Source organism: Leuciscus leuciscus (assembly GCF_965113295.1).
Source record: "Leuciscus leuciscus genome assembly, chromosome: 24".
NCBI lineage: Eukaryota > Metazoa > Chordata > Actinopteri > Cypriniformes > Leuciscidae > Leuciscus > Leuciscus leuciscus.
This window is the reverse complement of record NC_138723.1, coordinates 30,789,625-30,804,153: the sequence shown is the minus strand read 5'-3', so window position 1 is coordinate 30,804,153 and position 14,529 is coordinate 30,789,625. Positions and strand designations below refer to the sequence as shown.

The 14,529-nt window shown below is 37.4% G+C and overlaps 1 protein-coding gene across 1 annotated transcript; it reads left to right on the top strand.

The window, feature by feature from the left end:
* The first annotated feature begins 5,809 nt into the window (after nt 1-5,809).
* Nucleotides 5,810-13,420, top strand: gdnfa (glial cell derived neurotrophic factor a). The gene is made up of 3 exons (XM_082158721.1): nt 5,810-6,318; nt 7,312-7,524; nt 12,230-13,420. The coding sequence occupies exons 2-3, from the start codon at nt 7,338-7,340 to the stop codon at nt 12,751-12,753; spliced, it is 711 nt and encodes a 236-aa protein (XP_082014847.1). The 5' UTR covers nt 5,810-6,318; nt 7,312-7,337; the 3' UTR covers nt 12,754-13,420.
* Nucleotides 13,421-14,529: the final 1,109 nt, after the last annotated feature.

The following is a 14,529-nucleotide window of genomic DNA, read 5'->3' as shown; positions in this document are numbered from 1 at the left end:
ACCCCTCAGTAAAAACCTTCACAATATATACAGGAATAAATCGGTCAATTTTGGTGTATATAAGCGATACTGAAGTGGAGAAAAAACTCTTTAAAGATATGTATTGTCAGTCGCAAATCGATAAAATGCAAGACAATATTACAAGTTTGATGCAAACAAATCTCAAAACTGACCAGAAAATGTAAAGACCAAAACACTATTTTATGGACCACCAATATCATGTGTGCAAACATTAACAACTGATTCTGCAGAAGTAGACAAGATTCGCAAACACATCTAATGAAACGTGAAATAAACAGGTCACATGACTCTGTATTGTTCGATTCACACGCGTTATTCAAAAGACCTTGCAATTATGCATGCAAACACGTCGTTACTGGGTCATCGTCAGTGTGTACTTTGGTTCCTCACCAACACGGCAGATGTTATCATTGGCGCTCTGGAAATAACATTTATTTTATCTAATTGTTTACTGAAGGGAGTTGTGTTGATCACAGCTTGTCTCAATCAGGGAAACACCCATCTCACACTGTGGCACTCTGATCTTTGTTCCCTGCACCCATATGCATGTAATTTCATTATCCATTATCCATGCTTTCCACACCGTCATTAACGAGTTTGACACTTCAAAACTAAATGAGCTGCTTCATTGCTTATATGCACTGAAATAATGATTAAGACAACATAAAAAGCATAACAATACACAGCACACACACTTTTAATTAGATTGCAATTATACTGTATTAAAATGCTGCCTGCATTAGTTTAGCAACAGATGATGTGTTTCTAAAACATGAACTGAGCAAATGCAGGATTGATGTTTGGCTAACATTAGATTACTTACTTCTAAACGTATATTAATCTTAGTTTATGTTAACATTTACTAATACATTATTCAAATTAAAACTTGTATCTGATAATATTATTTAATGGACCTGAGCTAATATGAATTAACAGTTGTAGTTTTATTACAAAGATAAATAAATACTGTAACAAATGTATTGCTCGTTGGCAGTTAATATATGTTAATGCATTTACTGAAGTGTTATGTTTGTTTTGAAGGCCATGCCAGCTTCCTTGGCTATTTTTATGGCAAAAACTATACGCAAGTTATTAAAAATTTTATAGACCAATTGTCTGAAAAATTGCAAAACTAAATTTGGATTAACTTATAATGGCGCCAATATAAATGAACGTGCATTCATGATGAAACTCTCAAACCTGATGATGTCTTAGGGTATGTTTACACGACAACGATACGCTTAAAACGGAGAAGTTTTTCCTTTGAGTTTTTCACGTAGAGGCGACACTATTGTCGAAAACTAATAAAAACGCTGTATTCTGCAGCCAGGCCAGTAGATGGCGATGAAACACTATAGACTGAACACGTAATACGTATGTGCATGAGGTCATCGTCTTCAGAGATTCGCGTTTTTCACGGAGATTGTTTTCAAAAACTTGCACTTTGAAACCAGTTTTCAAAACTTTGCGTTTTCAGGCACTTAAAACGCCGTTGTCGTGTAAACGAACGGCCAAAACGCATAAAAGTTGTACGTTTTTAATTGAAAATGGTGTCGTGTAAACAGCCCCTTTAAATCATCATGTTTTCTTCTCTATATTGTCGTATATCCGAGTGAAACGCTTCTCAAACAAGAACAAATGTGGGCGGGGCTTGATTGTGTCTGTGGGGAATTGATTGGATGGTTTGCTATTGGCTGATCTCATGTGAGTGACAGGTTGCCCCGCCCACATCATCAGAGAAAAGATGTCTCTGCTTGATTAAAGATTACGAGGCACATCATTTTAAAACAATAATGATCTGCACCAATAAATAATGTATTATAAACGCTACAATATTACATAAAAAAATAAGAATTGTCAATTTTGATTTCATGGTGACTTTAAGCTATAGCCGTTTGATCCTCCAAGTGTCAAACTCACAGTCAATACGAGCAAAACACGAGAATGTTAAAGACAGACTCGCGGAGTGAGAACATAGATCAATGAAGAAGCTAAAGCAGAAGCACTGGCTTACGGCCAATTATGACAAAATTGCTTAAATATAACCACACGCACACATCTAAATGTAGGAGCAGGAGATCGGACTTCACTACGGGACGACGGGATCACAGTGTCACAGCTGAAGAACACCGGATACTCGATCAACACTTCCACAGCATCTGTTTGTGTCCGGAAAACATTAATGCACATTTCATTTGACAAATAGTGGAGTTTGTTTTTTCAGTTTAAGTATTCATAGCATGTTCTGAATGCCTGAACTGTGTGTGTAAAACGTTTATGACTGCGCTACTGTGAAACCTTTTATTCATTAGGGGTGTAACAATATATCGTGTCACAATATATCGCAATACAAAAATGCATCAATATGAATCGTGGATGGTGACAATAAATATTGTGTATAATTCAACCAAAATGAACATTTCTGTGTGAGGAAAAAATTTAAGTTTTCAAATTCAAGTTTGTGTTACTACTACATTAAACTACTATGTTGAATATAATGTATAATAATGCAATGAGGGAATGCACTGAAAAAAAAAATAAGTAAAATTTACTTAATTTTTCTTTGGCAAGTTTTTGCACGAATATTTTTTAAGTAAATTTCACACATGGAATTAAGTAAACTCTACTTAACTAAGTTAAGTGAAAGTAACAAAGAAAATAAGTAATTTTAACTTGGCTAGTAAAAGGTTGAGTAATATTTATTTAGTTAAAGTTTCCTTTGCAATACATTTCACTCTAACAAAATAGTATTGATTAAGTATATGCTTTACTTAGTTAAAAATACCAAAGTAATTAATGCAATAGATATTGTGTAAAACAGCATATCTACATATCAGATATTTAGTATCATGTGAACGCAGAGACCTCAATACTTGGTAGACAATACACAATGACGGTAACATTTGATGGATCGTTTTTGTGTTTGAATGTGTAATTTTGAGTAGAAAATGAACTCCAAATGTCACAAAATGGCACTTTACTAATCCTAACAACAAAAGCAATGATGAAACAGTGTAAATACAGTTTGAAAACAGTGAAAAATCAACCTCATTCATTATTCAAGGCCCAGTGCATGATGGGAACACCAGTATCAGAAAAGTTGAGTAATTTTACTTAATTTTATAACGTTGATATTTACGCTTTCATTTCTACACGCTTGAATTGAGTACTAATATAGAATTTTTTTTAACTCTTGCCTGAACTAACTTTTTCATGTAAATTACATTGTTTTTTTCTGTAGTATTTACTTTACCACAAAATCATTTTTATCAGTGTGTTTCTGGGTCCTGATAATGCCAAATATCTGATGTTACCAGTAAAATGTGGCCTACATTACACATTATTTTACATATATCTAGTCAGTGACGGAGATCAAGCATATTCATCTAAAATAATTCTGTTTTCATCTTCAGAATCATGAATATTGTTATTCTGGAGTCTCTATTGTTCATTGGGTTTCAGCACAAAGTCCGTCATATTCATTTACACACACAATGTAATATCAGATTTAGCATTTTAATCAACTGTGCATTTTTTGTTAACCTTTTATCATATGTCTTGGAGTATCACAATAATATGGTATCGTGAGTTCAGTATCGTGATATATATCGAATCGTGACACGAGGGCATCGCTACACCACTAGCATTAAATGCAGTGTGTTCATAAAGAGCATCATGATAAACCCGCTGATGGAAAGAGCATAAAAACATCATGTCTGCATTATGAAAACACTCAACAGAAGGTTAAAAGCAAACACGCTTTTATAGACCAAGTTCTGAATATTCACCTTCAATGAAAGCATGCCGTGTCTTGCCTTTCAGGATTTGGATGTTGAATTTAAGGGTTTGGCCCTTCATGTATTATATGACAGATTTCTTTAGGAAATCATAATGACAACCAATGCTTTTACCTTCACAATACACTCCACCAACACTGTCTGAATGCACAAGACTAGGAAACATCAGGGAAAAAAAACTGGTTCTTATTCAGTATTTTACTCACATAAACACATTTTGATTTAAGAATGTATATCAGTCCTGGAAAACAAGACAAAAAGACTAAGAACATCATGCAGTGACTAAATATGAAAAAAATTTTTTAAAAGAGAATAAATTGAATATGAGGGCATAAGAATATACTATATAAGCATTACTTTAATAAGCATTACTTCTCCAACATCCACGTCTTCATGTTCCTCTCCTCTAATTGAAATGTACATGTACATGGATGTGCTTTCAGACTCAGGATGTTTAGAGAGCTTCACTTATAATGCCAGCAAGCTTTAATTCAATTCAGTTTCTTTTTCCAATTCAATTTGTTTGTATAGTGCTCTTCACAATGCGAATTGTTCCGACCAGCTTGACAATGAATAGAGCCTCACAAACTCCCTCAGGGAAGCCAAAGATGACAGTGGCAAAGAAAGACCATGAGTCTTTGAGAAGGAATCTTGGGAGGGACGAAGGCTCAGCTGGGAAACCTCCTCCTCCTCCTCCTCCTCCTCCTCCTCCTCCTCCTCCTCATGCTTTATACACACAGCACACATTTCTGCGGCCACTGATTTAATATTTTGCATTGCTTTTTTTAGTGATTATTCCGTGTCTTGTTCTAAAGTCTGTGCAATGCATGTCGGCATCAATCTATTACATTTTGCAAATTCATACGCATAGGCATTTCTCTGCAAAACTAGTGTTCAAACAATTAGGTTCTTAAGATCCTGAGAAAGAAATTCAGTTTTAGGATAAATCGCTTTGTTGTACTTCTCATTTGTAAGTCACTTCTGCATTTGCACCAAAAAAAAAAAAAAAACACGTCTAAATGATAGATATTTCGGATAAGGTTCGGTTTAGACGATCTCATTTTTCAGACTGAATTCAGAGCTTGATTTATAATGGCAGACGGGTTTTTAACGTCTAAACAAACTGCTGTCACTGATCCTTTGATTTAGTGAAGATGGTTTTAATAAAGACTGTATGACGTCGCTTAACACAACATGAAACACAACAAACCTCCCTTACAAAACACATGCTTTTTAGCAGAGAGACTTCAAAGATTACCAGGGTGATATTAGGGTTAGGGTAATACTGAAAGATACATATGTATGATGCTTTACTCTAAATAGCGCCTGTTTTATTAGACTATTTCAAGCTTTTGGATAAGTAATACAGTCATAGATACTGTATTTAGTGCAATGACAGCCCAGAGATTTTAGAGTAATGAGGATTTTGGGTTACACTAATAACTGTAAATGATGCATAATTACATGCAACTAACCTTAAACCAAACCCTAATCCTACCCTAAAGTAAGTACATGCACTTTATTATTTTTACTCAATACAAGACAATATAAAGAGTAACCCTTGATTTTAAGGTGTCTTTGTTACAGTGTAATTACACATTTACGTACTGAGTAATTATAATTAACTGCATGCACTTACTATAGGGTTAGGGTTTGGTTGAGGGTTAGTTGCATGTAATTATGCATCATTTACTGTTATTACTATGGTAACTACATGTAACATATGTAACAATGGCACTGTAAAATAAAGTGTTACCGGATTTTGCTTTATTCAATTCTCTCATTTATTTTAAAAGTTGCTCATTTTCGACACAAACTCTTAATGCTTTCATATGACTGTATCTCAGCGTTATGAGTGTGTACTGAAGCCGCTGCTCATCCGAGTTGAAAAATGAGGGCGTGGCCAGGGAGTGACGTCAGTGCACTCGAACCCGTGAGCGTATTTAAACGCGCTCAGAGCTCAGTGTGCGCGTCAAACGCGTTTACAGGGACGCGCGTGTGGATCATGACTGCTGTGCGCTGACAGATATCACTTCTTCACTTTCCCCTGGTCTGTGTGGATATTAACAAGCGTTCACCTGGATTTCATCACCTGTGCGGTGCGTTTCGGAGGCAGAATGCGGCGCGTTTTAACAGACGCGGGAAACTATTCCAGTTAGTTGGGATCCTCATCCCGATGTCTTCATCTGACGCGCTGCTGCTGCTGCTGGTTTTCTCTCTTACAGACGCGGCGCGCGGCAGCATCACAGTCTCGCGCGTCGCGTTGCGTTGCGCACAGTGAGTTGAGCGGCGCGCGCGTCAGTTGGAGGACACTGGAGATCTGGACACTTCAGCGCGCGCTTCGTTTGGATCTAGTGGATAACATGTTGTGAATGGACCTGGAATCGTGATCTTTTGAGGATAGCTCACGGATTTTATCTTTTGGATCTTTAAATGTTTCCCGGTTTGCTCTGAGAATTTGGCTTTTCTGAAGCTCTGGTCTGCATGGACCCCATTTAAGGTGAGTTTATATCATTATCTCTGCATATGGCCACAAACAGGTTTCACTTATTCATTTTTACAGTAAATAATCCGTACACTTTTGTTATTATGGCAGTATAGATTTTTAAATTAAAAATAATAATTATGTTTCATTATAGGTTCTTTATATCCCGGGTTTTATGAAGCACATAAAGAACCTAAAAAGGGTCTCCTCATGTCTATAGTCTTTAAACCCCAATTTAAATCGTCTATATTTTATTTTTTTATGAGTGCACTGTAAAACGTGCAGTATATAGTGAGATACTATATATATATATATAACTTTTAAACTTCCATAAAACAATTAAAATCCACAGTAAATAATACTGAGACATCTTTGAGAGTTTGTTTACATTGGTGTCTAAAAATGAGCAATGCATTTTAATAGACTAATTTTAGCAGTTAAAAGACTTGAAACTAAACAATTTCTGGTGGTTGTGATTGTATATGATGCATTAAATATATAAACCACCTCATTTTATGGCATATAAAATATGAAAAAGCTTGAGATAATATAATGGTTAAATAGAAACAGCAGGTTTTAATGATCAACAAACGGAGTTATTTAGAGTAACTGCTATAAAGGTCACAGTAAACACACATCATTGAAACTGGTCGATTTTATGTGGATTTTCACCAACAGGGATTTCGGGATCCGGAATGGGGAAAAACTCTGGCAGAAAACACACATTTTTTCAGCGCTGTTATATTGACAGAAATCTGTTTGGCATTAACTGGGCTCCAGCCTACAGAACACATTTCACGGAGGGCCTTCATCACAATATTTAATTCTTGCACTTTTACAATGTCTTTCTCTTATCTCAACCATTTCCCTCTGGGACAGTTTTCAGTAGCTCCATATCCATCAAATTAACATGTGCAAAATCTGTTTTGCACGCACCGTTCTGTCAGCCTGTGTGTGTGTGTGTGTTCTTGTGCAGATACTCATGCGTTTACCTTTGCACCGTTGCAGCTTCCCTCAAAGGAACTGAGTCTAAAATGAAGTTATGGGACATTCTAGCCACGTGTTTGTTGCTCCTGAGCTCCGTTTCCACACGTCCCGTCTTCCACAAACTGCATTCATCCAAAAGAGCCATCGTCCACAGTGAGATCCCCGCTCTGGACCCCGTCATCGACTCCCAACCTGAAACCAACAACCAAAAACAAGCCTCCATGGAGGAACAATGTAAGTCAGCATGCATGCATTCGTTTGTTGCCCGAATCACACATGCACATGCATCCAGTGTTCATTAATCATTTGTCATCACACATGCACATATGCACATGCATACACTGTTCATTTGTTGCAGCTCAAATGCATTAGAGAATTTCTGCGAGCTGTTTTCAATTACTTACATAGTTGCATGTTGAGCAACACAGATACAGATGCACAACTGTGACAATCCACTGGTCAAGAGGACGTTAAATGTGGCTCTACTGAAACATCCAGCACTGGTTAACCACATGTTTTACGTAACAAACCGTGGCCTTACAACACAGAGGTCGAGCTTTTAAAGTCGCTCTGTTTTATTCTACACGTATAATCTGACGTTGAAGTGCTCGAGTTGAACAAGACATTCCTCCGCACGGATTGTTTACATTAAACGCGGAGTTTTCCAGTGGAGCTGAAGCTCTTCTCATGTTTTCCTCAGTAAGGTGCTGCCGTGAACACTAACAGATCCTGACGTGACGGGAAAGGCATCCGCGACTCCGCATTCACTGTGTTGATGCACATTTCAGCAGCTGTTCCAGATGTTTAATAGCGGCCTCGTCTTTTACACACAGTAGTCTTGACGTGACGCGTCGTCGGCCACATGCATCATCGTGCATCGTGGGAACTTTCGAAATGAGAGAATTAACGAGTGGAACGGTCTGCATTGGACTGGTCTGTTGGCTTGCAAAATATGCATGAATTTATTTCGAAAAGTCTCCCTTGCATAATGTGAGGCGTGCTGAAACTACAGCGGACAACAGCCGATGGGAGCTGCAGAAAACAAACACATGTTGAAGCACTCAGTGGCTTTTGTCTTGGGGATTCAGTTCTTACATGCATCATGTAGTTATGTAGTGAACTGCAGTCCGGCAGCCGCTGAAAACAGTGAAGCAGTCTGAGTGATTCTGCTCTGCTAAAGACATGCAGTCCAAAACGAGCATTTGAGTAACACACTTAGAGACTCAGAGTTTGTTCAATGCACGATGTGTTCAGCTGAAAATGCATGTTCACATTTATTAGTATAGCACTTTTCATGTCGTTTCAAAGCAGCTTTACAGAAAATGCACGAGTCCACAGTTGCATGTATTTTATTGCATGCAAAATATAGAAAATTAGTTTGATGCACAAAACGGTACACTCTTAAAACTAAAGGTTCTTTATTGGCATCTGTGGTTTAATTAGAGTTTAGATGTCTTATATTTAATGCATATTTTTAATGCATTAATTATGCCTTGTAATGCACCTTATTTTGCATTGCATGATCTCATTAATAATTGTAACCTCGGCTATAATGCTTATCTATTAACTAATCAAGTATAATGCATTAAAACACATGACAAACGATCAGTTTTAGATGCATCTGCAAATATTATAATGCATTTTAACTTTGGTAATGAAAAGATATAATGCATTATGATGTACATATATAATGCATTATACATAAAAGCTTTAAAGTAAAGTTTTACCAAAGGTTCTTAAGATTATTAAAATGTTCCTTGAAAAATGCATCACTGAGAGGTTCTTTAGGAAAACCAGAAATGGTTCTTCAATGGAATCGCTGAAAAAAGTGTGTGACATATTGAACAGAATGTACATTTAACATAGCATTATTTAGCATAAAATAAAATACGGCATCTATCTGAACTAAGACACATGCTTGAAGAAAACACCCTGTCTGAGTCTCAGAACAGATTGAGTTTAGATGTGTGTGTCGTCAGTAGCAGCACAGCGTCGACACACAGCCAGTGTTTGACACCTCGTATCATGCCTGAACATCTCAGCCGTACTGAACTCCCATCGCATCTGAATCATCTCAGTCCGCGGAGAACGCTTCGGTGTACAGGGAAACAGATGTTCATGCATGTTAGATGTGCAGCGACTGATCTGCAGGAGAATCAGAGATAGGCGTTGAAAGTGTTCTGTCAGATTACAGGAGTGATTATGTATAAGTTGCATGTTTGCATCATGCTGTATTTCTCACAGCTGCTGGTCTGTGAATAAACGTCTTCATTGAGCTCTTCACATCCTTCACTTCTCTTACGAAACGCCTACGCTTTTACTCGTGTTGCACTGGCTTGGACGAACTTACGGTAACGGTTGTTAGTTACTGTAATTTAAAAATGCATTATTCATATGAAAGTATAACTGAAAAATATATTATTTTATTCCCATTTACGTAAATGTTTTGAATAGTTTTCATTAACAATAACAACACTGATTCATAACCTGATTCAATATCAATTTTGACCCAAAAGTGGTGCGTAAAATGTTCTAAAAAAAATCCATAGTTGTTAGTACATGAAAAAAAACTTTGCATATTGATTAAGACTATCAAAATTCTCATAATTTGTTGTAATATTTTCAGAATATTGGTTTTATAAGCTCACGTTCCACCGGGTCAGAACTGTCCGGGTAATATGAAAGGTGTATACAGTTTTTTAACAGAGGAGGGTTAATTAAATCATACAGCTTCTCTTGAAGATGATTGAATTGTAATTTTAAAAATGCATTAATCGTATGTCTGATATTATGATGCTAAATGAGAAATTTTCAGCTGGTCATGTGATCTCAACATGGCGACCCACTCCATGTAGAAACTGCTTTTAGCATCTTCCTCTCATTGAGTGGACATCATTGAAACATTTTAAGTTAAATAATTTGGGAACATTTAGGAAAATTAGGGAAAAATTGTCCGCGAGCGAGATTATCAGCATGAATCCGCCATCAGTTGCAGATCTTTTCCGAGAACTGTGATACAGTCTGTTGGGTTGAATGGAGAGCGAGTGAACTTTGAGTTTGGACTGTAATGAAATCATGGTGTATTACACATGATCAAACGAGCGCTTGCTTTTGTTTAAGACGCATGTTTCCAGTTTGCGGTTGAGCAGATGTTTTCTGCTGTACCTCAATGTCATCATCTATAAGATTTTCCATGGCAGTCGTGAGATGAAAACACGGGCCGGTGACGGGCGGGATCCCGAGACTCATCCGCCGTTATTCAGGACGCCCGATAGGGACAAATAAACAATATCATACCGTATATACAGTCTGAGAGAACGCTGAGCATCTGCAGGCCACTGGCTCAGTTATAAACACTAAATGTAAAGCAGAAATATTTCTGCACTTCATCTAGGTCACTATAAACCAGGGTTATTTTACTAGCATTAATATGGTATTTATTATTATTATTTTGACATTCATTTTTAATTTTAGTTTAAGTTTTAATAATTTTGCTGTGTTCTCTCATCGGTTTTATTCGGGTTTTTTTTAAACATGTCTTTAGTTTTATTATTTTATATTTCAATTTTAGTTGTAGTAATTTCAGTACTCCAACTTAAACTAAACAAAAATTATACATTTACATTTATTCATTTAGCTGACGCTTTTATCCAAAGCGACTTACAATTGCTATATATGTCAGAGGTCGCACGCCTCTGGAGCAACTAGGGGTTAAGTGTCTTGCTCAGGGACACATTGGTGTCTCACAGTGGATTCGAACCCGGGTCTCTCACACCAAAGGCATGTGTCTTATCCATTGCGCCACCACCACCCCTTTTATATTATAAAATATAAAATAAAATAATAAAAAAATAACTGCATTTTTTTAATACTATTTATTTCAGTGAACATTCACTTTAATTCAATTAACAAATATTTTAAATAGTTTTAGTGAACAACAAAATTATTCATATTACATTTTTAAATAATGGGCCCTATTTTAACGATCTGAAACGCAAGTATCAAGCGCGAAACACAAGTAACTTTGTGGGCGGATCTCGGCGCAAATCTAAAATGTGTTGGTCTGAAGTCGCTTCATTACTCATAGGTGTGGTTTGGGTGTAACGTGAAATAAACCAATCAGAGCGTCATCTCACATTCCCTTTAAGAGCAGGCGCGCTTGTTCCATGGCGGATTGCTATTATAACGGCGGATTTGCCAGACGCACGCCAGGAGCGGTTCACAGCCGAGGAGACCGACGTTCTCGTCAGGGCCGTAAAACAGTGACATTGTATGGGGAGAAACACACCCAAATTAGCTTCGGTTAAACAGGCATATAATAATTTGGGTAAATGTGTAAGCTAGATTTATGCCTATTTTTTCACATCTTCATGGACACCACAATTATTTCCCTCGTGTGGAATATTTTTCCTTGTAATTATGTATGGTTTGCAAAAATGTGAACTGCTGTGTCTGTGTGTAGATGAGAGAAGAAAAGTGTGTGTGCGTTGTGCACACGCTACATTATGGCCAAGCATGCGCCCTTAAAATAGCATCTGAACACGCCACTGACTTTAGACGAGGTTTCTCTTGGTCTGTGGAGGAATTGTTTTCTGAAACTGCAAAATAGCACCAGGGAACGTTTGCGCCGGAACACGCCTCCTCTTTTGGCTGAACCGCTCCGGGGAGCGCAAGTTCATTCCCTAATTTACCGGCGTGTGTCTGTGGAGGGAAAAGTCCGCTGTGCGTCGGGAGTGAAATAGGAATGAAACATGCGTCGCTGTACAAAGTCAATAGCGCCCGGTGCGAGATAGGGCCCAATGACTTTCTCAAATTGTGATATAAAAGCATCATTTTAAATTACATATCGAGGAACAATGAGGAATATCACAAATGCACACTGTCAGAATGCATAAATATGCATAATTAATTAACCAATCTTTAATTGTGTCTGTTGAAGATGCTGTAAACGGCCTTTACCCGGAGCAGTTCGAGAGCGTCATGGACTTCATCGAAGCGACTCTGGGCCGACTGCGCAGATCTCCTCACGCAAACACCGAATCTCAGCCGAAGCGGGACCGAGGCCGGCAGAGAGGAGCAACAAACACCGAGAGGTCAGGACGGGGTCGCGGAGACAGAAAGAGGGGTCGCGGGCGAAAGGAAAGCCGAGACGACAGGGTCAAAGGTCAAGGGCGAGGCTGCCTCCTGAAGGAGATCCACCTGAACGTCACAGACCTGGGCTTGGGTTACGCGACCAAAGAAGAGCTGATCTTCCGTTACTGCAGCGGCCCGTGTTACGACGCCGAGACCAACTACGACAAGATCCTGAACAACCTCACACACAACCGCAAGCTGGACAAGGACACGCCGTCGCGAACCTGCTGTCGGCCAATCGCGTTCGACGACGACATCTCCTTCCTGGACGACAGCTTGGAATATCACACACTTAAAAAGCACTCCGCTAAAAAGTGTGCGTGCGTTTGAGCGACGACCCCAAAAAACACTTCGGACTGAGACTCTCGCGGAACGAGATATTCAGTATTCACTCTGTTACCGAACCACAAGATGAGCGTTTATACAGTAACAAGCGTCGTTTGGTGGAATAAGGAGCGCGAGTGTGTGTGTGTGTGTGTGTGTGTCTTATCAGTGGATTATCAGAGACGACACAACAACAGACTCCACATCTTTAATATCCAGAAAGCTATCTATATATATATATATATAGTATATATGAAAATGTATTTATTGAGATTTAATTAAGTTATTGTTATTTATTGCAATCCATTGTATTAGAGTGTTTGTTTCTCTTATTTATTTAAGGAGGGTTTTTTTGTTCTCTTTCTTGGATGGTGCCAAATGTGAGCATGTGTGTTTAAAGGAGTCGTTTACAGTCTGTCGTTTATTTAAACTCATGTCGTTCCAAAACCATCCGTGCAACAAAACCAGACGGTGCCGTTACATTAGCCAAATATACTTATAAAATACTATTATATATATATATATATAATTGCTGTCGAATCGATTAATCACATCTAACATAAAAGTTTGTATATACAGTATGTGTGTGTATACATGTATACAAACTTGTAGGTTAGATGTGATTAATCATGATTAATTGATTTGACAGCACTTAATATTCATATATACATATAAATATACACACATGTATTAGTGCTGTCAAATCAATTAATCGCAAACATAAAAGTTTGTATTTACTGTATGTGTGAGTGACTATGTATATATATATATATACACACACACAATATATTTATAAACTTTAAGCGTGATTAATCGATTTGACAGCACTAATATATACATATATAAAATATATATTTTTGTAGTATATAGATACTAGAAAAAACTAGAAATATATATAAACACATATATTTCAATTTTTTCTAGTATAAATATTTTTTACACACATATATATATATAGTATACTGTACACTGTAACAAATTGCTGTAAAACTTAGAGCAACTTACTGGCAATTTTGGTTGCCAGTAAGCCTGTAAATTTTTACAAAAGTACTGTAAATCATAAACTACAATTGTACTGTAAAATTATACAGCACACCTGTAAAGGCAGCAAACCAAGAGCAGCTGTGAATTTACAGTTCGTTAATGTAATCTTTACAGTATGTTACTGTTATTAATATTTTTTTTAATGTATATTTATATATTATTTGATGTAGCGCAGTGATGTATGAATTACATGAATTTACACAGTTACAGAAATCTGCGTTAGGAAACAATATTACAGATCATATGGATTCACTGATGCGAAATTCTCTAATCAGTTGTTCATTTGAATGCAGATCTTAGGAGATTGTAGTTTGCATACGATGAAGGAGGATGATGATGATCCATACGGTTTCATTTGGCACAGTGAATAACTCTCAGCACATGATTGATCTGCATGAGGAACGGAGACACATTTAAGACGTTATCTCATGCAGTCAGACTCATCAAGCCATGTTTGGTGAAAAACCACGATTGAAATGTGAGCTATAAAAAACCAGACTGTCAATGAACAATAACTTAAATGTGTGTTTGTTCCTCACACAAAGCATCATGTGACTTGAAAGAACTGATGTTATGATATACTTTAATGCACCGGTTTGTCATTGCGAATCCTCTTGTGCGTCAGATGGGTTTGGAACAACATGAGTTTGAGCAAATCTTTCCTCGAACGACTGAGTCCTTTAAAGAAAAGCAGATAATCACGTCCCATCCGTGACGTCCGTCCCGCTCGCTCTCCAA